At 44.2% G+C, this 23,231-nt stretch overlaps 1 protein-coding gene across 10 annotated transcripts in view; it reads right to left on the reverse strand.

Moving 5' to 3' along the window:
* L3MBTL4 (L3MBTL histone methyl-lysine binding protein 4) overlaps window positions 1-23,231 on the reverse strand; it is a 484,756-nt gene that overhangs the window by 15,418 nt on the left and 446,107 nt on the right. Inside the window, exon 17 of one of the 10 annotated variants that reach the window (XM_058438630.1) lies at window positions 17,063-17,165. The exons of the other annotated variants lie outside the window; for them this stretch is intronic. Within the exon in view, the coding sequence (XP_058294613.1) occupies window positions 17,098-17,165 (68 nt within the window). The 3' untranslated portion in view covers window positions 17,063-17,097. Of the gene's footprint in view, window positions 1-17,062; window positions 17,166-23,231 lie in introns of those variants that run through there. 10 annotated transcript variants of the gene reach the window in all.

The following is a 23,231-nucleotide window of genomic DNA, read 5'->3' on the forward strand; positions in this document are numbered from 1 at the left end:
TAGGTGAGGCTGACCTGCGTGGTCACAGTCGCATATACTCATTAGTAATCAGAAACGTTCTAAACTATGAGCCAGCTTGTCCATCACTGGGCTTCTCTGTGCAATACCACTCTCGTGGATTGGAAAAGACATCCTCGTATTTAACAGTGCTTGCTGTCTACACAGATAAAGAGACAGCAAAATTGCCGGCTTCTCCCCAATTCTTATGCTCCAGGTGCAAGCAGCAGCAAATTCATCTCTAACTGCTGATTCTCCAACACTGACCTTTTTAGTATGTAAATAGGTTATCTATTCTGTGTAGTTCAGCCAACAGTATGTAAGCCTGCAGGTTCTGAAAGGAAACTTCACATCTTCCTAGAAAAGGCAGCATGTTGGCAAATATGAATGTTTTTTAATGAAGTTGTCAGGCTGGACAAGGGGCATGTACAAAACAAGCCCTTGAAACCCGGAGTGGGAACGTCACAGGGTCAGTCTGCAATTGCAGTGACACAGAAATGATCAAGGGCTTTGCTGGGAAGCCAGGAGTTAAAGCCCTGCACTCTTAGGGATTAAGACCTGGGCCAAAACTGGGCTTTATTCTGGAAAAGAATAACCACATCACTCAATCAGTTGTTTTTGCTGAAATAGTGTGGACTTAAACCCAAAATATATGTATCTCAGACTCATGCCCTGGGTAAATTAATCATGCATAGTTTCCAAAATATATAGGACTCTGAAAAGACACAGTGAATGAATCTTATATATTGGAAGAACAAACATGTCAAGTGATGGTGATTAGATTTCTGTGATTCCCAAATGAAGGCTGAAGTCATTAAAAATGTAAAAGAAAAAAAGACACACAAAAACCGGAAACCTGTGTGCTCCCCAGCAGGAAAATTTCCAACACCATAATTCTGGAAGCAAATTATCTGCTTTGGGTGCTGGGGCAGACTCCTGGAAAGACACCTAATGTGTGGCTGAACAGTCCAGGGGCTCCTCAGTCCACTGCTTGCCACTCTCAGAGCTGGTTCTGGGCTCTGGAAGATGACAGATGCGGACTTCAGTTAGTCCAAGTAGCAAGATGGCCTTTAGGTCACAACGAAAGAGATGGAGTTCTAGCTTTATGCTGTACATTTGAACTCACGCTGGCTTTATATTATCTGTGGCTTTTGAATACAGTTACCTGTGTCCCTATTAAATCCAACTATTTGAAGGGAAGCCTGAAAAAAACTGAATTTGGGAGTGCAGGAAAGCTGTGGGGAATAGGCTCTACATGCCAAAGGGAGTCCTGCATGGGCACTGGGGAAAGACCTGCAGGCACTTGCTGAGCTGTGGATCCCCTACCTGGGGTTCAGAGTTTTCACTGGGCATAAGGGCTTGTGTCTGTTAATCGGCAACCTCAAGTTCTGGGAAATGCTTTCTGGAATCTGTTATATGCTGAACACAGATAATGTTTTACTATTATCAATTTTACCATATCAATTGTACATCATGAGACAGAAAGTTCGAAAGTTGAGCTTTTGAAAACTCATAAAGACTTGAGTTGGTCTAGGAGGGAGTCCCTGAATAGGGAATCTGGAATAACCATTCTGTCGTCTCTAAGACATGCCTGGAGGTGACAGTGTCTTTCATGCAGGGCTGGTGTGAGGGAAAAGGAGAAGTTGCAGAAAGTGCTTAGCAAGGTCCCCAGCGTGTTGGGAACACTCAGTGGCAGGTACTACTTTAACTGCGATCTTCAAACCTCTTGAGGTCAGGATTGATAAGGGAAGCGGCCTGATTCTAAATTAACACAATGCAAGACTAATTTGCATTTGGGGAGTGTTTCGAGGGGGCTGTTTTGCCTTCTTTGTGCCCTTTAGCAGGTTTAATGTCCTCTACAGCTGATGATTTTGGGGTCGGATAGTCAGGTCTAGCTGAAAAAATGCTTGCGTATACTTGCCTCAGGAGCTCTGTGGCCTAGTCATCTCCCTACATAATAGCTGAGTGACCTGGGATTAGGTACTTAATTTCCACATATCAAGGTTTTCTAACTCTAAAATGGGGTAATAGGAGGGGGACAAAAAATAGAATAGAATAGAACGGAGTAAGAGCAAAACTTATACCTCAATGAGTTGTGATTTGGACAGCTCCTGGTACATAATGTGTTCAATACATGTCAGCTATTATGTTAATTACAAGTTATAAAGGTATTTTAAGTTGTAATGATAGTGAATGTGGGGACATACACCACTTCCAAAACCAGTGTGGCTGATGTGCCTGAAACTTACAAAATGTGACAGCCAGAATGAGATTCAAGGTCTTGAGGGCCGCGTTCAGATTTCACACCTGAGTGGTCCTGGAATGACAGTGCAGTGGTCACTGAAATCATTTGCAGAAGTCCTAGTGGAAGGAAGTGAGATCTGCCACTGCAGGGTGGACATCTGCTTCCCAGGCAGCCTGTTACCGATGTGTGGCAACCATGTCAGATGCTAAAATGCTCTTGGCCTGCCAGCTTAGAAATTATGTGACTGTTGACAGGCTTTTAAAATTTAGGGTGATTTGCATTATTTTAAATTCTGTGCATAAAATTAGACTTTTGAAAATATCCACTTAAAATTTGCATAAATTTTTGTAATATGCAAATATACTGATTTTAACTGTTTTACAAAGCCCAGCACGATTTATGTCACATCAGATACTCACTAAAAAGTTGTTAATAAATTAAAAGAACATAAGCTGATGATGAAGGCATAGACTGTTTCCAGAAACCATTCTCGTCAAATCAGATGGATCAGATTCTTCTATCTTGGGCACTTTGGGTAAATGGAGCCTTCCAGTTTAATAAGGATGTTTGCCACAATGACAGGGCAGAAGGGTCACTTGTGTACTTCATCCACCAGAGCTGGCATCACAGCCCTGTTTCCACCTAACACAGCTGAGGGACATGAGATGCTTACCAGTTGCACGACCTCACTGCCATCATGACTCCTACCCAGCTCCCCTAAAAGTCAGCCAAGGAAATTCAGCCTGCAAAAGCAGCCCTCCTACTGGAGGTTTTAACATTTTAATTAATCAAAATGTTCTCCGCACCAGAAAATGAAATGTGTATGTAATACTGACTTTGCCTCTAACACCAATGTGACAATAAATAAAGACGTCCTTACGTGTAGGATGCCTTCTCCTTCTAGAAAACAGAATACATAAAACTTGTAATGTTGGTGGTTTGTCATTGGGGGATTTGGTTGAAAGAATTGTTTTGCTACCATTTTTCTTGCTATGGGTGTTTCTTTTGGATTTTATGGCCTTTAAAAAAATATATGATGAAGTCTTTAATGATTTCATTCAAGGTGCTTACAGATATACTGCACCCTCAAGTTTCCAAGGCCAATATGTTCAGATACGTTCAGCTCTGTGTCCAGCTGCAGGGTCCCAAGAGGCCCTGGACCACAGCACTGGAAGACTTGGCCATGGATCTTGAGTCTAGCAACACTCAGAGAGGAGTAACCCATCTCTAAAGAAAAGTCATTGCTTGCCCTTCCTACAGAGGCGATAAACAACACACTGGAATCCGGTTGATTCCCTGATGAGATGCAAGTCCACTGGTAAGTCTATCTGCCTTTAAAAGTCAGAATGCCACAGCCAGGGGAAGGCCAATTTTTCTAGAGTGCCTGAGACAGCCAGACCAGCCAGATGTGGACAGTGTGTGACCTAGGGCTGCCTTTCCAGTGAAATGACCAAAAAGACTTATGACATGAGGCAGAGCACCGTCTGCTTCCCATTCCACAGATTAAAAAGAAAAGTATTCAGCCAGGTGCAGTGGCTCACACTTGTAATTTCAGCACTTTGGGAGGCCAAGGTGGGAGGATTGCTTGAGGCCAGGCGTTCAAGACCAGACTTGACAACACAGTGAGACCCTGTCTCTACAAAAAAGAAAAAATTAGCTGGGCATGGTGACATGCACCTGTAGTCTTGGCTACTTGGGAGGCTGAGGCAGTAGGATCACTTGAGTTCAGGAGGTCGAAGCTGCAATGAGTTATGATTGCACCACTGCATCCCAGTTTGGGTGACAGAGAGAGACCCTGTCTCTATTGCTTTTTAAAAAAAAAAAAAAAAAAAAGAAGAGGAAGAATAGTTTTTAGAGACTAAAGGATTTAAATTTGTCTGAAAATAACATAAAGGTAGGTCCCTGATTTCTTCTCTGCCCTCTCACTCATCCTTCCCACTTCTGCTCTACCCTGACAAATGAGAAGGAAAATCCTTTATGGAAATGTTCTTTAAAATTATGGCTGTTTCTTCACAAAAGCCTCACAAAACAAAACTGAGGCAAGTGAGTCATAAATGGTAAACCACAGTCTGCATGACTGGGCCTTGAGTTATTTTTAATCCCACTAAAAACGGAGACCCATTTCACAAGTAACCTTCTCTTCAATGGAAGGGGTAGCAGTTCTACTGTGTTCTCTGCTGCAAAAAGGAGGAAATAAAAAAAATGCAGTCGGTCCCCAAATCCATTTATGTGATTGCTCTCACCCACTGTGTAATCTGTGACAGTCACCGACCAAGTCCCATCAATTCATCTGGCACTGACTGAGAAGTTACTCCACCCAGGCTCTGTGCTTCCATAGTGACTTCTGCTGGAGAAGCAAGGAAATGTTCAGAGATGGCTTTTCAGCTGGGAACGTTGTTTTCTTCCCACGATCACCTGTTCTCATTCATGCCCTGCGTACTGAACGTGCTTGAAGCTGTCATTTCTCAGCTGCACCTTCTTCTCTTGATTTTGATGCTTCTGAGTCTACTCAGTCCCTCTTCATTTCCATTTCTTTATCCACAAAACAAAAGTAAAAAGCAGAACAAGAGAGGCCTCACCATGATGTGTAGGACAACTGTCTATTTCCGTATGGGAACAGGAGCTCCTCAGGAACGCTGCTCTGACAGCAGGCACTCAGCACATGCTGTTTCTTAGATGCCAAGTCATATTGCTCCTCAGACATGGGCATGGCCTGTCTGCTGCACTGTCTTCTGTTTCTCATACCCTTATTATTTAGAATTCATAGACGGATATCTGCAGAGTGTTTTCTAATTTTAGCTATTGGTCTTCCCTCATTACAAGCAGTCTCTTAATCAATTTTATATAAATATGGGAGATGAGGCACACAAGAGTCAGAGATTGTCCACTGCCTAGTGGGCTATCGAGAGGGTTAGAAGTTGAATGAAGAGCCTTGGATGCCCCACATCTGCATACTATCCAGTAACAGTAGCCATTAGTCACCCTACAGAGCACCTGAAATGTGAAGCGTGCAAACTGAGATGTGCTATAGTACCTCCTGGATTTTGATCACTTAGTAGAAAAAGCAGAATGTAAAATATCTCCTTAATAATTTTTTGAATCTGGATTTACATGCTGAAATGATGTTTTGGATCTACTGGGTGAAATAGAATATGTCGTCAAAACTAATTTTACTTGTTTCTTCTGATCACGTTAAATATGGCCAGTAGAAACTTTCAAACTCCCTAATTGGCCAGCATTCTGCTTCTACTGGGATAGTGTGTGTCCAGAAGAGTGCTGAGCCCATGGCCTCTCTCCAGACCCACCCTGGGTGCAGGAAGAGGCTGGGTGGCTGCATCCAATTAACATGACTCTTGTGGAGTAATGATAACAGGGCTTGAGTAGCCTGGATTCCACCCTGCCAGAGAAATCCAATAACAGAAGGCATGAAGACAGGAGGTCATGGACAGTCTAGAGGAGCGCAAGAGTCTGTCTTGGGTGCTTGTGTTGGTTCCATGGTTCATTCGCCCTGAGACCCTGAGCCATGTGTTTGTCTGGCTTATAACTGATGCTCAATAAGTACCTGCTGAGTGGATGAATGAAGGCTGAATGAACACACGCAGGCCAGAAGGCAGGGATATTTTTCATTTACTACAAAAGCAAAGAATAACTTTCGAAACTAGGTTAGGAACTGTTCAGAGTTAGAGCCACTTTCTCTGTAAGTGTCGCTGCCCAACCGCAAATCACTCAATGCTAAAGGAGTGTGTGGCGACCCAGCTGCTGTTTCCTTACCAGGGCTTGTGTCCTGGCAGGGCGGACTGAGGGAACCGAGTTTAGGAGTCTCTGGACTCCTGAGGGCATCTTTCAGGCATTCCTCTCCAACCTCCAGGGGACGGCCAGATCCCTGGGGCTCCGGCTGTCAGGCTTTACAACAGCTCTCAATGGGTAACCTTCCCACCTCAGTCCTGCTCCCTCATCCAGGGAGAAGTGGTCCCTCTGCACTCAGGCCAGCCTCAGCCCCGCTGCCTGCTCCACACAGTGGCATCTCTGAGGACTGAGAGGCCCCTCCTCCCAGGCAGGCACATGCCCTGTGGTGCCCAGCTCCTCCCTGCAAGCTGCGGCTGTTCCTCCAGGCAGGCCTCCGTCTCCTCATGGTTTCCTCAGCGGCTACCCAAGCTAGGCCCCAGAGTCTTCCATTCAGCTCTGCACTTCTCTGTCTCCTTCCTTGGTTCCATCCAGGAACTGAGTCTGCTCCCTCCCTCCCCAAGGGGCTGCCATGGCCTCCCCTGTCCTCTGCGCGTCTCCCACCCAGGCTGACTGGCCTGGAGCATCAGGCTCCCTGTGCCTTGCTGCCCCAACACAGGCTCTTGCAAGGGGCCGATTGGCAAACACAGTAGAATCCTGAGGGAATAAGTCACTTAATATGCAGGGAAGTGGCAGATAAGACACTTCCTAGAGCAGGAGGCAGTCACGACTCTAGGAATGAGCTCAGCCTCCAGCTTTCATTCCTGAGGGCAGGGTTTGAGTACCTGCTGTTGATACTATTCCAACAAGCACTCTTTTAAGGGATCCCCAACCTCTGTCGCCCAGGCTGGAGTGCAGTGGCGCAACCTCGGCTCACTGCAAGCTCTGCCTCCCGGGTTCACGCCATTCTTCTGCCTCAGCCTCTCCGAGTAGCTGGGACTACAGGCGCCCGCCACCACGTCCGGCTAATTTTTTTTTTTTTTTTGTATTTTTAGTAGAGACGGGGTTTCACTGTGGTCTCGATCTCCTGACCTCGATAGGGTTCTCTAGGCCCAGAGGCTTGGGGTTCCAGGTGCACAGGCCCTGTCCAGAGCACTTGGGCTGGGGCACAGACTCCTTGCCACCCTCAGGCCTCATCAACCTCTGTGGCATCCCTCAGCCCAGGAGGAGGTAAGTCCTGCCTCCCCAAGGCTGCCCCTGGGTACCCTGCCACTGGCTACCCTTTATGGAAATTGTCCATTTATTTTTTCAACCCCCCATGAACAGAGTAAGAAGTCAAGGGCAGCCATTTCCAATTCATCCCCAGAGTTGCATGGCAGAGCGCAAACCCGATACACGGTGCAGTGTAGCAGGGATGCTTAACACATAATGGGACTGCGGCACCTTCGGAGGAATTGTACTGCAGGGATAGATAAGGCAGTGGCAAATGCTGACTTATTCTGCACCAGTGAAAACAGTGAGTTTTTATCCTGTGGTGTCTTACTTGTCAAATATACTCATTGCTGAAAAGGCTGGGAATTGTTTGTGACATGAATCTCACTCACTCCTCAATTTCATACTCAAGGAGCAGATATCCCTGGTGTCATCTTCACAAAAGTGCAGGAAAATCCATAGTAACTTTTGATAGGTTAGTCATCCAATACAAGATCTCCACACAACTTATTTTTTGATGGCTAGAGAGCAACCTTTTAGTTTATTATCTGCTTCACACAGCTTGAGACATCATTAATTAACTTATTTTGATTGATACTACAGCCCAATCACCCAGCATGTATTTTTAGACCTTTACTGGCAGAGAAGACACCACAAATGAATGGACACCAGCATCAACCTGACCAGGAGACTGGAGTGGCTCTTATTTTGAAGTTTCTTCTTTTTAGGCATCCTCCTGCCTGGTCACTTCCTACCCTGCTCTCCACGTGCAGATACTGAGCAACAAGCCCTGCTGGGTTGGGCATGCACAAAACTGAAAGGCCCTACTGCTTTATACATCTGTGAGTAGGACACAAAATAAGACATTACAGTGCCTGAGGACATGGTTTAATTGTACTTTAATTCCAACAGTAGATGGTAGCACTGGTTGAGAGGAGCTAATGGATGTGGAAGTCAGCCCTGGCTTCAGTTGTATGGGCGCCCAGGCCTGCGGTGGAGTGCAGTGCAACCAGTCCAAAAGCCTGAGCAGGTCTGCGTGCTGCTCTCTCAACTCCCACAATGGGAGGGGTAGGGGAACGAATATAGGTTATCAGCCTTAAGCTAAGCATAATCTACCTCTGGGAGGGCAGACACCATATTCTCTTTGTTTTTGTAACCTCTACCCCCTGGCACAGCACTTGGTACACAGAGGTGCTCAATAGCTGTTTGCTGACAACCAACGGGGCAGGAGTAACTCTTGGGAAGGGGCAAAAGAGTGAATCCTTCTTGGATGAAGGAAAGCCTGGAGCTCCCCTCACTTTGTCCATGCTATGAATGAATGCCTCATGGATTGTGCCTCCCTTTTCTCTGGGAATGTGCCCCATTTCCAACCCCTGGGCACACCATTTGAGCAGAGGGTCCACAGGGGTCAACTTGAACAGAGAGACCCCTGACTGAAAAGACTCCTGAGGTCCAGTGTGTCTCCAAGGTTCCCAGGCTCATGTGGACACACAGCCAGCCCAGGGCACAGCACTGTGCCTGTTATCCAGGAGGACACAATCAGAATGAGAAGGCTGGGATCAAACGGAATGATCCCTGTCAGAGGCCAGGGAACAAGCCTGTGCTGGGCCCCTCTTAATCATCTGTTTTATTCACTCCAAGTGACTTCATGAAGGATGGTGCTATTAGCCCTCTCTGACAGATAACACAGCAGTCTCAGAGACACAATGTAACTTGACAAAAGTGATTCAACAGCCCCGGGTGGAGCTGGGGTGCTGATCCTAGAGCCTACCACACCAGGGGCATTATTTTCCTCCAATCCTTCAATAGTGGGTTATTTCTCACACTGCCTGTACATTCCTGTTTAGAAGGTGACAGGTAGAAGTCACACTTTGGGGGCAGGGTGTGGCCCGATCATCCTGAAAAGAAGGGTTGTCTCTTCTTTAGCAAGGTAAGCCTCTGTGTTGCAATACTCAGCATCTGAATCTCAAGACAGGTCCCTGGAGGTATTGTCAGATTTATCTCAAAATAAACATTGCTTCCAGGGATCCTGCATGGGACCCTTGGAGACCTAGTCAAAGGAGAATCTTAGGGTACAGGAATGACAGCCACCTGGGCTCTGCCTGGCAGGCAGTAAAGGCACATTCGCCTCCAGGGGCCACACTCACCTCTCTGGGAAAACAGGGCTGCTGCTCACCCTGCTTGTCCCTGGCACAGAAAGCTACCTTGTCCCTGGCACAGAGCTCAGCACAGATGCTGGCTCCCAGACACCGCCGAGGGCTCCCCTCATGGAGTGGCTGACGTGCTGACAGAGTTAGAAAAGTCAGTCTGCGTTGTGGGGTGCTCTCAGGGCCAAGTGGCTTATGTGCTCCCTGCACCCTGCAGACAGTTCTTCCTACTTCTCAGCAGAAACTCTCCTAGGCCTAAGGCCACGTGTCATCCCAGCCACTCTGGGAGAGTGAGAGGCCAGGTTTCCCCCTAGGAAGTGAAACAAAGCATCCCCGTCTCAGGTGTACATCATATTGTCCACTTTTGATTCTTTTGTTGAAAACATATAAATAAATTAGTTTGTGCTTTTTTTTTTTTTTTTTTTTTTTTTGAGACGGAGTTTTCCTTTTGTTGCCCAGGCTGGATTGCAATGGCATGATCTCGGCTCACTGCAACCTCTGCCTCCTGGGTTCAAGCAATTCTCCTGCCTCAGCAGCCTGAGTAGCTGGGACTACAGGCGTGTGCCACCACCCCTTGATAATTTTTATATTTTTAGTAGAGACAGGACTTTGTCATGTTGGCCAGGGTGGTCTCGAACTCCCGACCTCAGTTGATCTGCCCACCTCAGCCTCCCAAAGTGCCGAGATTACAGGCATGAGCCACAGTGCTCGGCCTGTGCACTTCTTTTCACATTTCACTTTTGGGCAAACTCAATGAAGAAGTAGCTCATGGGCTATTTTCTTCTTGTAGGAGTTGTGTATATTTCCAGCATTTTCCTGGCTTTGCAGAGAAGCCAGAAGCAGCGGTGGACACAGGATGAGTTGCTCCTCAAGCTGCCCTTGCCTGGGCTGATTTGTGTTCCCTCCCGCATACACCAAGGCTAGTGAGGCGGAGGATGGCAATTGCTGGCCGTGCTGCTTGGGGAAGCATGCCCAGGTGTCTGTGCCCACACCAAATTTCCCTCTGCTTTGCTTTCTGAGAAGGCCCTCCTGCCTGTTTTGCAGGTTTCCCTCTGTTCACACAAATCAAATGTGTGTACTCAAATATGCTCTCCCACCACTGACCTCTTGGTGTTCTCTGGGCTCCTTGGCCTGGTCTCACCTTCTGCTAATTACAGGCAGCAAGCGCAGTGGGCTGTGATGATTGGAAAATATATGGGTCAAATAGAAAATAAAATTAAGGCTAGTCTTCTTTGACACACAAGTAAAAGAAGAAATGAGTATTCTTAGTATTTCACAGACTTCAGTCTTTAAAAATTATTAGAACTATGAAAAGTTCTTTGTTATACAAGTAAAAGAAATGAGTATTCTTAGTATTCCACAGACTTCAGTCTGTTCTTTAAAAATTATTAGAATTATGAAAAAAGAAACAATGAATGACACTAACTTTTAAGAAGACTGAAGTGAGACCAAACATGCAAAAGGCTCTGTGCTCTTCATTATGGGATTCGGGTCCTGTGGGAAACTAAGTTCCAAGGGCTAGGTGCAGTGGCTCATAACTGTAATCCCAGTGCTTTGGGAGGCCAGAGTAGGAGGATCCCTTGAAACCAGGAGTTTAAGACCAGCCTGGGCAACATAGCAAGACTCCTTTCTTTGAGAAAAAAAATAAGCCAGCCTTGGTGGCCCTTGCTTGTAGTCCCAGCTACTCCAAAGACACTTGAGTCCAGGAGTTTGAGGTTGCAATGAGCTGCGACTGTGCCACTGTACTCCAGCCTGAGGGATAAAGTGACATCTCATCTAAAAAAATATATATTTTTTTTAAAAAAAGAAACTCCAGTTCCAAGTCACACAAAAGTTATTCTGTTCGGTCACCTATGTTCTCTTCTAGAATAAATATCTCCCAATGCAACATGCACAGACACTATATCTTTTTCCAATTTATCAACAGTCAAAAGAACAAAAAGCTTTCAACATTCTGTGTGTGTGTGTGTGTGTGTGTTTTGGGAAAAAAAAAGGAAGAACAAAAGCAAAACACTTGAAATGTTTAAATGGCAGGAACAAGTAACTTGCATAAGTTAAAAAACAAATTATGAAGCAAAGGGATAATGAAGGAATGGAATTAGCCCCTCTATGTTGCATTTCAACCTCCTATTTAAAAAGAGAGAGTCCCGCCAGTGGAGCTACTAGCTCCCACCTGAGTGAGACCTGCACTCCCGCTTCCCACACAGGGTGCCCACTCCCCTGCACTTTGGCCCACCTCTGCCACCCCACCCTTTTCTTAAACTTGACAGACGGCCTAAACAATCTGGCCTCTTCATTGAGCTGCTGGCTTTCTTTACATTGCAGAATAGACTTCCCAGGTCTGCCCAGCTGTGGACACAGCCAGAGGTTGTTTCCTCACGACAGGTCAGCATAGGAGCCAAGAACGTTCAATTAGTCTGAAGCAAGGTCTCTGTCACATGAAATTCACGCCTTTCAATTAGAATTTTTTGCGGAAGCACAGAAGCAGAGAAACCACAGACAGAGCCATTCAGAAGCCTGGGTTTCATAAAGACTCCCAGAGTTCATGGAAAATGCCCCGTACAGAGTCAATGGCATACTTTCAGAAAATACACATTGAGAAACGTGCTATAAATTAGTTCGTTTCAGATGCTAATTTTATACTCATAATAGCTTGCAAAAATGACATCTATCTCATTGCTATTTTTTAAAAGTCTAGAGATTGGATCAAAGGTACTATATTCATCACAGGTATACTTAAGAGGGATGAGAGATGATATGATTTACCCTGAAATTAATTAATTTACTATGTTTTCCCATTTATGTGAATATGCCAAAAGATGCAGAATTTGAAAATGATGTTTTCTATCCATATTAGTAAATATAACTACTAAGTAATTATTTCTTAGTAACTGGTTTAAAGCTATCATATCAGAAATTCCAGTTAACAACCGAGGGGCAATTGAGGAAACGGGCTGAAGGCTTCATCACCACAGCAGAAAGATGACAATTTCCTGGAGTCTTTTACTCCTACCACGGACAGTAACATGAAAACCGATGCGATTTTGTTAAGGGAGGCTCAAGTTGCTCACGTCACAAGGAAACACGTCTTGTAAATTAAGACCTTCGTTTCCAGCGTGAAGGAAACTCCTTACTTGTAACGATATGGTAAGCCTCTTCTTCAAGTAAATGACACTTGTATTCAAACCTGTTTTACACTGCTGTGGGAAATAAGTGCATTTGGAATCAGTAATTTTCTCTACACGACTACTTTCTACTTGAGGAACAGCCATTGTGGAAGTGGTGTCACTAGAATACAGTTATATTTTAAGGAGCAAATGCTTAAAGACTACCCAGTCGTAGATAACCGAATCACTGCTAATGAATTAGAGAAGTCAGTGGTAACACCAACACTTGAAACCCCAACACAACCCTTTTCTTAATTATCAACTATAAAAGGCAAGCTGCTAACATGTGTGTGTTTGTGTGGGTGGGGATTAAAAAAAAAACAGTGTTAGGAAATAGAACAATTTTCCTGAAGCTAGCGTTTGAAGAAGACTGACTCGAGTAGGCTGTCACCACACTCTCAAGATCCTGTTGGTTATCATGGGTAATATTTAGGAACATTCTGCAGAGCCTCTAATAAACCATTTGAAAGGGAAAACACTGAGCACAGGATTGAGCAGTGTTGGAATGGAACAATGGCAGTGATGGAAAATGTGCCTGTGACAAACAAGACACAGCAAGTTTCCGAGGCCAGGTGACCCCTCCCACTTCCCAAATAGCTCAAGACTCTTCAGGGAACTTACTGCCCCTGATTTTTCAGTCTTTCTGTAGGCTGATTTCCTCATACTAAACACTCCTCAATTATACAGTGAGGCTTCATTGTGTCATATTTTATTCTAACCTGGGAATGGCAAGATCATCTGAAATTTTTTTTTTTTTTTTTGAGATGGAGTCTTGCTCTGTCACCCAGGCTGGAGTGCAATGACGTAATCTAGGCTCACTGCATCCTCTGTCTCCCAGGTTCAAGTGATTCTCCTGCCTCAGCCTCCCAAGTAGCTGGGACTACAGGTGCGCACCACCGTGCCTGACTAATTTTTGAATTTTTAGTAGAGACAAGTTTTCACCATGTCAGCCAGGCTGGTCTTGAAGTCCTGACCTCAGGTGATCTGCCTGCCTCAGCCTCCCAAAGTGCTGGGAGTATAGGCATGAGCCACCACACCCCGCCCATCTGAAATTTATTTAAAGGCCATGTAAATTTATTAAGACATACTGGTGTAATTCTTTGGAGGAATGCAAGGATAATGATTGTGGCCACATTTCTGAAGTATGGTAGTATTGCTAAATCCCATTATTGAGCCATACTTTATTGTAGAATATTTCCCATCTTAAAACTATGGTGACAACTTTCATATACCACAGAAAAATGATTTCTCTTTAATGGCTTCCTCTTTTTAGTGGCTTCCATTATGCTATTCAAAACTGAAAATGATGACAGATGAATATAAATCCAAATAAAATGTTAAACATACTTAATTATGTTGCTGTCACAATGCAGGAAATTCTTCAGATAACTGAATATTTGGGGGGGGGAAGCTTTTTAAAATATTCCAGAGGTAATTCCATTTCAGGTTTTGAACAGAAAAGGGAGTTCCCCTTCCCCCACCTTGATACATTATTTCTATCAAAGGTAGCTTTGCTGCTCATGTTCTCATTTCTTTCTTGGTGAGAAAATTAATTGATATGCTAGAGTAATTTGCATCCAGAGTGAATCTGAACGTTGTTTCTGAATTATTTTTGGACTTTGGCTTTCTTAATGATCTATGTGTCTTTAGGAGTTTTTTTTTTTTTTTTTTTTTGAGACGGAGTCTCGCTCTGTCGCCCAGGCAGGAGTGCAGTGGCGCGATCTCGGCTCACCGCAAGCTCCGCCTCCCGAGTTCACGCCATTCTCCTGTCTCAGCCTCTGGAATTGCTGGGACTACAGGCGCCCGCCACCACGCCCGGCTAATTTTTTGTATTTTTAGTAGAGACGGGGTTTCACCGTGGTCTCGATCTCCTGACCTCGTGATCCACCCGCCTCTGCCTCCCAAAGAGGAGTATTTTTTTCAGAAGGGAAAATTTTTATAGGTATAGATTATTGGTCAAAATCATTGGTCAATTCTTGGTAAGAAAAATAAAAACTGCTGCTTGGGCCTCAAACTATGCTGTCTTAATGACTAGGAAAACATAATTCTCAACTTTTCCATTTTTTTTTTCCCTGGGAGCTCCAGACAACAGCACTATGGGAAGGAGGAAGAATTTAATGAAAGCTTGTACCTGCTGGCTGAAACTAAGCAGCCTATTTATAAACTGCTCTGAAATGTAAGTAAAAAGCTCTTACCTACTCAAGGTTCAAATGAGAGTGCTAGCAAATGAGTGAAGATACAAAGGAGAAACACAAGCTGGGAAAGAAGTGCATAATGGATTGAACCAGAGGCAAGAATGGGAGAGATGATACTAGGGAATCAGTGGGAAACCAGAAGGCAGATTTTTGTTAAGGCTGACCTGAATAGCCCTGGAGGTAACATAATGTTGCAGATAAAGAATAGATTATTAAATATTGGGGCAAAAATCTCTGCTTGTTCTGTTCCCAGTAACTAAAATCCAGTCCTCCTTCCCTTTGTGTGCCCAAGCCTGAACACGTCCTACATGACCCAGCACTCAGGCAGTGCTTACTACATTCCAGGCACTGTTGTAAGGATTTTTAGTGAGAAAAAGGAGGCACAAAAAGGGAATGGAATTTGCGTAAGAAATTTGCCCGAAGGTAGCACAGTCAGGACTCCTAATGAGGCTGCCTGGCTCCCAGGTCTGTGCTCTGGACCCTATGTTATATTCCTGAAGGATGTTTAAGTTATAAAGGAAGGTTCTTAACAAATAGGCAAAAAATGGTCTGGAGATGAGGGCTTAGGGAGATGACATGCTGAGGGAATTATTTACCTACCTACCTGGGAGTAAGGGCAAAGTCTTAAGGTGTGATGTCTATGGGGTGGTTTAAGAGCACGAGACCAGGGAAAGACAGCTCAAGTTGAGGACAAAAAACAGAGATCACACACAGTAGAAGTGAGGGATGGGGATGATGCTACAAATGGACCAGGAGAGAAGCTAATTCAAAGGACGTATTTTGTGGGTGGGATCTTGGAGAGGGCTGCTGTAGAGGGTCAGAGGGCAACTGCTGGTGTGACTCTGGGCAGGTGTGTCTAGGACCAGCAACCAGGGGTGCTGAGCAAGAATGCAGTCTTGGCTGAGGTCTGGAAATAAAAAGTGACCTGGCCAGAGAGAGCAACCAATCCACAAAAATTGTATTGGTGGAGCAGCTGATTTACCTGAGAATGAAATAAGAAGGTGCTGAGAGGCCAAAAGAGATGCATGCCTTTGACTTGTTCCCCTCAGACTCCTAACCAGTGAGCACGTATGAATGAGAATACCTTTCATCTAGAGGTTTAAAAGTCATTTCATATACGATGGTATTTGAGCCCCCAGTAGTCTTGTGAGATATTATACCATGTTCCCATTTTCAAATGAGGAAACTGATATGCAGATTGCCTCAGAAGCCATAGAGCTAGCAAATGATATGAGGTGGGAATCAAACCTGGAACCTGACTTCCATTTCACTGCTCTTTCCGTTAACTTAATATTCTGTTTTTTCATCTCTATGAAGTATATACTTCAGTGTTTTCATGTAATGTCATATGATGAGGTCATCTTTAATAAACATTCCTTGGGAGCTTCTAGCTCGGAGATTTCATCTCCCTTCATTGCCTGATGGCTGTTAATTTTTCCTTCTTAAACTTTAAAATGTGCCCTTAAGCAAAGATTTCAAAATAGGCACTGTTAAATTCTGCTAAAAACAAAACCAATAGTTCTGTGCCAGAGCGAGCCTTCCCTATATTGGGGAACTGCCTGAGTGTGTCTATCTGGTTGGAACCGATGCCAGTGAGCCTGTGCCTTCCATGCAGTGGCCTAGAGGAATGTACAGGGGCTTGGGCAGTGGGCATGGGCCCGAGTCCAACTACACTGTGCCTTTGCTGTGAAACTTCATCCAGACGTCTGACTTCCCAGAGCCTCATTTTTTCAGAGGCTTCGCTGTTACTAACATAGGATTGCTAAGGAAATTAAATCCCTTGTATGAGATTGTGCTATGCAAATGTTAGGAATTACTCCTTTTTCTGTTTTCTCCCTTCTCCTCCAGGCCAGGGAGCAGGTAACTCCCAAATGAAAAAGCAAGCAGGTCTCTCCCACCATCAGTGGGATGGCTGAGCTGTCTGTGGTGCCTTTGCATCTTGCTGCTTCACTGACCCTGAAGGTCTGCCCCAGCCTTGGGCGACCAAGCCTACAGCGACCTCAAGGAGCAGCTGCCTAATCAGTGCTGTAGGAGGCTCAGGATGGAGAGGGGTCTGATGCCCCCATTTTGTTCCCTTCTTTTGTCTTTTTTTCACTTCCCTAGGGAAGGGAAAATGTGCTATGAAGTTAGAAGAGGAATGAAGGAAGAAGAGAGAATGGAGGGTCTTCTAAAATGGGTTTATTTCTCAAAAGCCACATAATGCTTCACAAATTCACATTAATCTAACACTTCTCCACTGTCCCCTCCCTCACTACAGCCCCAACCATGAGGCGAAGCCCAGCAGTGTGGGAATGTGCTCGCAAACCCCCACAGACCCGTGGCCGCGTGTGGATGCACTCAACAGGAGCCAGCTATATTTCAGTTCTTGCTACTTGTATCTGTCTTTAGCATCCTCCTACAACGAGCAACACAGATAAATAAATCCCCAAACCTCACCTTGGCACTGGTTCCAGCTCCTCCCTTTTCCACCTTTAGCAGCCATTATCATAAATCACATTCTTTGATGTATCTTTCTCAATGTCTCCCTTGCTCAGATTGCCTTTTAGTAAAAGTTCATAAAACAAAACAGAATTTACTAAAAATAGGTTAGTGGAAAGGTGAGCAATACAACTTCTGAAAAAAAAAATTAAACCAGTGTATGATTTGGGGATTTAGCAAAGTGAACTGATAAACTAGAACATTCAAATCTATTACGCCAATATTTTCTCTGGCAAGAGATTGCTTGCTGTCTTTGCATGTAGTTTCACTTCAGGACTTAATTCCTTGTTTAAAAAAAAAACTGGAAGAAAATTTTCCATTAGCTGTATTTTACTTAGCTCCAGAGACGAAGCTCAGCTAATGCATATTACAATATATAATTAAGCATAATTACATTAAAATATTAAAACACTGTAAGTTATTAGAAATAATGAAATTTCTTGCATAAAGTCATTGCATGAATTACTTAGGTGCTTGTCAGATCCCTAATCAGAAAGAGCTGCCAGAGATGGCAGAGATTTCACTTGCCAAGACAACGTAGTCCATCAGCAAATCAGTGGACTTGGGAGGGAGGTGGTTTTCCAGTTAAGCTGCAGCATCACAGAAAGTTACCCTCTAAAGTCATTCTTAGATGAATACTTCTATGTCATACACAGCTAAATTCCAACAGTTAAAACAATTATTCTAAGCTAATTAAAATACAAATAAAATTTTAGGCTATGGGATAACAAATAATGAGATAAAAACAATTCTACGATTGTTGGAGGGGCCCTGTATGATATATTCAGTTCTTGCTCATCTCTTCCAAATCTTTGTTTTTTTAAATAGAAAATGTAAATTATATTTAGCTTAAGTCTATGCTTGAATTTAAATCACTAAAAAAGTCTACTTTCTATAAAGCATGTTGGAGCAATCTTGCATATAATACTCATTTGTTTAGTTAACTCTTTTTTCTGTAGATAAGGTAAATGTTAGGCCACTAGACAAAATTATCATACATCTTCAATCATCAATGTCCAGAGTAATGAGTCAATGTATGTATGTATGTCTGTATGTATGTATGTATGTATGTATGTATATGCATTTTAAAAAATCACTTTTTTGACACAGTTCACTTTTCTTTGTAAGTAATATAGGTGGGCTAGATCAGAGGTTGTCAAGTCAGATTAGAATCATCTGAGGAGATGTGGGCATCTGGCGATGCCCATATCAACTAAAAGAGTTTCTAGGGGTGTGGACGGAAAGTGGGAACTGGTAGTTTTACAAGGTCCCTGTCACCAGGGTTGAGACACCATAGCTTAGAGTCCTACAACTTGTCCTTACCACCAGTTCATTCTCTTCTCTCCTTCTGTGAGGAGCGCTTCTATACTAAGGCCCTGAAGGTAACTAGAAAGAGACAAACTCCACCAAGTCACCCAGTGGTGCACCTTTGAGGACTACTACTACTCGCCTAGGTTCTATGAGGCCAGTATGGAGACAGGGAGGTGGAGGCCTGTGGGGAACTGAAGGCTACATGCCCCACTTCTAGGAGATCTCCCAGCTCCAGCCCACTGTGCCATCAGGAATGTGGGCCCAGGGCTGCCTGGTTTTCAAGAGAAGCTAGAAATCTGCTTTCTATGTGAAAACCTCTTGATTTTTAAATGCTTGCAATGAATTAAAAATTTATCAAAACTGTGTTGTCCAAACAATCACGTATGTGACCAAACATGGCCTACAAAATGCAAATTTACTACCTCTGAACTAACACAGTATCCTGAAAAAAGGCATAAATAAAAAAATATTGGCAGAATGCAGCATGAGCAGCATGTGGAAAGTTTTATTTTTTAAAACCATATAGATAAATCTGTATTTGCTTATTTACAATTTAGTTGTGCTCTCCAGAACCTAATGGCATAACATTAACAGGCCCTTAAAAGCAGTGTGCTAAATGAAGGACAGTTTAAATCCATAGATGTAAAACCATTGTAGAGCAAACATGCAAACAAAAACTGATCAATCAACCAACCCACCCACCCAACTTGACCCTCTGTGGGCCTTAAAGAGGTTCTCAAGCCCTACCATGCAACGCAGATCACTTGGGAATCTTGTTTATGCAGAATTGGGGCAGGGAGGGAAAGCTGAGATTCCACAGTTATTATGCGCCCTCAGGTGAGGCTAATGTTACTGGCCACAATCACTTCACATGTCAAACAGTAAGACTGTTTGCTCCTGGAGGCTGCACCCTGTCTTTTTTCACCATTTCTGGTCGGTCCTGAGCAACTGAGGGAACGAATCCACTTGGAAGGTCCCCTTTGCAGGCCAAGTGCAGTGTTGGGCAGGCACCACTGGAGGTGGGGGTGACAGGGTGAGGGCACAAGGCAAGTAGAGTGGGCCTTATACTCTGGTTGGGGGCAAAGATACAACCAGGTGACAGGTGGCAGTGAGATGAGCTTGCGGTCTCTCCGGGATCCCTGGGAGTCCATCCTCAAGATAAGCAGGCTCAAAACGAGGCCTCTGAATGCCACTCACTCGGAAGGGCTTGACTGGTTTCCCGTTGGCTGTGGGGAACCAGGGAAGGTCTTTGGGCAGGGAAGTAAGATGACCGAAGTAGGGTTATAAAAAGGTGATTTTGTTCTACAGGAAGGTTACATGTATTGCTGGACTATCGATTTTCCATACTTGCCACACGAAATAAATCTTCTAAAATGGCAACTACTTTATAACTCTGCTCTTGTTTAAGTGCCTAGCTATATATAGATTTCCGAGGGCCTTTAACTCAAAGAAATCTATGTCTCCTTACAAAATAAACCCAAACAAAGCAATAGTACAAAGAGAAACGTTTGGCATGTTATTAATTCACATGGGGACTTCAGGATACACTGAAAACACTTGTAGAAAAGAATTTCTTGCACTTCACTAAAAGTGGACAATTTCACTGCCACACAAATGGAATTTAGTCACAAACCCAGAATCATCTGTATCATATATATGAAAAAGGGCTGGGATGAAGAGAATGAATGTGTTCTACTTTCTACATGCCATCAATATTAATTTTGCTTATGTACGTGGATAGTAATTGAGTCCCATGTTTCCTCTATAAAACATCATCTAGACTTAGATAGCAAATATAGACATCAGCTCAGCCAGAGAGCTATTACAAAGTCTAAGCTCTGAAGGAATTCCTTCCAAACTTTAGTAGGGTTCATGTGGGGTGTGTGTGTGTGTGTGTGTGTGTGTGTGTGTGTGTGTGTGTGTGATGGGCTACTCTTCAGTCCCAGTACTCACCAATGGTACCTTTTACATGACAGTAGCAGTGAGGGATGGTTGTAAAGACTAAGTGAGATACATGTTTAAAGCACACAGGGCCTAGGATTGGAATATCATTTTCTTCCTCTCTGATTCACTCATCTGTCTCCCCACCTCTCTGATCTCATCTCATGCCCAGTCCACCTTATTTCTGTGTCCTGACCACAGCAAGCCTCCTCTTGGTCCCCTGAATGCATCTTGCTGGTAGCCTCTGCTGTTCTTTCCTCCTGGAATGCCCACCCCTTTTCTCTTTGCTTGGCTGACTCCTAGAAGTTCAGATTAAACAGCACTTCCACAGACAGGCCCATGCTGACCCTCAAATATAATTGCGGTTCATCATGTTTCCTATCACAGTCAGTACTTAGTATGTGCAAGTTTGTCTGTATTCCCATTACTGTAAGCCTTGCCAGTGCCTTGCATACAGTAGGGGCTTAATAAATACATGTTAAGCAAATGAGTCGTTTAGGGAAGAGTCTGTCTCTTATTCAGTCCTCAAGATGAACAAGGCTTTGCCTTTAAGAGGCACATAAACGTTCTGTCGATTGACCCTAAATGACTCCCATCAAGTCACACGGCAGGTTGGTCACTTGCTACCTGGCATCTTTTGTCTACACTAAAGCTGCTTTGATAGTAACCTGTTTAATTATTCTCACACTTACACTGCTCTGTAACTAGAGCGAGGAAAGAGGAAGATCTTAGAGGTAAAATAACAAAAAATTCACAGCTGCCGTGTCAAGGTTTTTAAAAAATTGAATTTAAAAGAACAAAGAATTAGCCAGCCCCACCTTTAAAATTTCTGTAATCAAATGTTAATATATAAAGTTTAGCCACATTAGAATGTTTGGGAGATATTTCTGTTCTGTGGAATCCTGCTCAGCTGTAAAATACCAGGTCATCTGAAAAAAATCAACACTGGCTGAACCTAGTGACATGCTGAGCCCAGCCAACCCCAGGAGGTGAATGTCCACTGCCCTGGAGGGATTTCTCACACTTCTCCTCTTCCCCCAACTCTCACCCAGAAACCTCTATTGTGTAGCCCTAGGCTGTGGACTTTGGCCAGCAGTACATCCATCCAGCGCATCCATCCATCCATCCATCCATCCATTTATCCAACATTATGCCAGGTGCTTGGGACACAAAGATGAACGAGACTCATTTTTTGCCCTCATGAACTCACGGTCCAGCAGGAAGGGCATATGTGGAAAGAATTGGTTGCAGCAATGAGGTACAAGGTGCGAGGAGGACAGGGTGATGTGCTGAGTTCACGCTGACAAGAGGGCATGATGGGGAGCCCCGGGAGGGGAGGCTTGAGCTGGGCCCTCAGGTGGACAGAAGCCTGTTAGGCAGACGGGGCTTGAGGTCTTTCAGGCAGAGGAACACATGGTGCCTGGTTATGGGGACCTGGGCCACAGGGTGTATCAAACCTGTAGTATGATACGATGTTTGATAGAGTGCCCCATACTCTCATATCCCCCATTATGCAGTGACAGTGTGGGGCATGAGGCTGGAGAATGAGGTGGGTGCAGACCAGGAAATCCCCCAAGAACATTAAGTACTTTGAACAACTCCTGGAAGCTCATGGGGAGCGATATAGTTTGGATGTGTGCCCACTCCCAAATCTCATGCTGAAATGTAATCCCCAGTGTTGGAGGTGGGGCCTGGTGGGAAGTGTCTGGATTGTGGAGGAAGATCCCTCATGAGTGGCTTGGGCCATCCCCTTGGTGATAAGTGAGCTCTCACTCTGAGTTCACACGAGATCTGGTCATTTAAAAGTGTGTGGCACCCTCCACCCTGACTCTCTCCCTCTTGCTCCTGCTTTTGTAATGTGACAGGTCTGCTACCACTTCGCCTTCTGCCATGAGTAAAAGCTCCCTGAGGCCTCCCCAGAAGCCACGCAGGTGCCGTCACCATGCTTCCTGTACAGCCTGCAGAACTGTGAGCCAATATAACCTCTTTTCTTTATAAATTACTCAGTCTCTGGTATTTCCTAGTAGCAATGCAAGAATAGCCTAACACAAATTGCTAGGCAGAGTTTCATGAATGGAGAACTTGATCTGATTTTGATTCCAGAAAGATCACCTGGGGGCGCAGATGATGGGCTGGTGGAATGCAAGACTGAGAGAAAAATGAGCATCTTATGCAGCCAGCTATGTCTGGAAGTTCCAAGAAAGGTGGTCCTGGTGACCTCGTGGCCTGTTCTCTTTGCAGCGCTCGCACCAAAGTGAGCACAGGTGCATCTGTCAGGAGGGAGGAAGTCTCCCATAAACACCGTCCTCTGTTTCTACACAGCATCACTTCCATATAAACCTCTCCATAGAGACGTCCATGTCTCCAAGTAACTCTTTCCAAAGAAATAACCCTTTCTTTCCAAATGGAATGACTTTTCCAGATAAATCTGGGCACAAAGCACAGCTAGGTGAAAATGGACTGAGGAACAGCCTGTCTAAGTGTCACTGAGCAAGCCACAGGTCTCTGCAAATTTAACCAAGAAGAGCTTTAACAATTTTACTGAATTGGCAGAGCATATGCCCACTATTTTGGGTCGTGAAACAGCTTTTGGTATTTCACTCTTTATTTCTGAACTAAAATACGATGAGCTAACCTGGACAAGCTCTTCTAGAGCAAGTTTTTTTTTTCCATTATTTTAGGATTAGGCAGAAACAGAGTTGTTAATTTACACCAAATGACTTTTACCACTTGTCGCTCACCAAAGAAAATAATTCCACTAAGAGATCCTGCAAGCAAAAATTTTACAAAATTATGCATTATAATAATAATCATTATACAATTCTCTTGGTTATTTCAGCCTATGTAGGAAAAGTAATGAAAAAATTGAATTGTG

The sequence above is a fragment of the Hylobates moloch genome, unplaced genomic scaffold (assembly GCF_009828535.3).
Source record: "Hylobates moloch isolate HMO894 unplaced genomic scaffold, HMol_V3 SCAFFOLD_5, whole genome shotgun sequence".
NCBI classification, from domain to species: Eukaryota; Metazoa; Chordata; class Mammalia; order Primates; family Hylobatidae; genus Hylobates; species Hylobates moloch.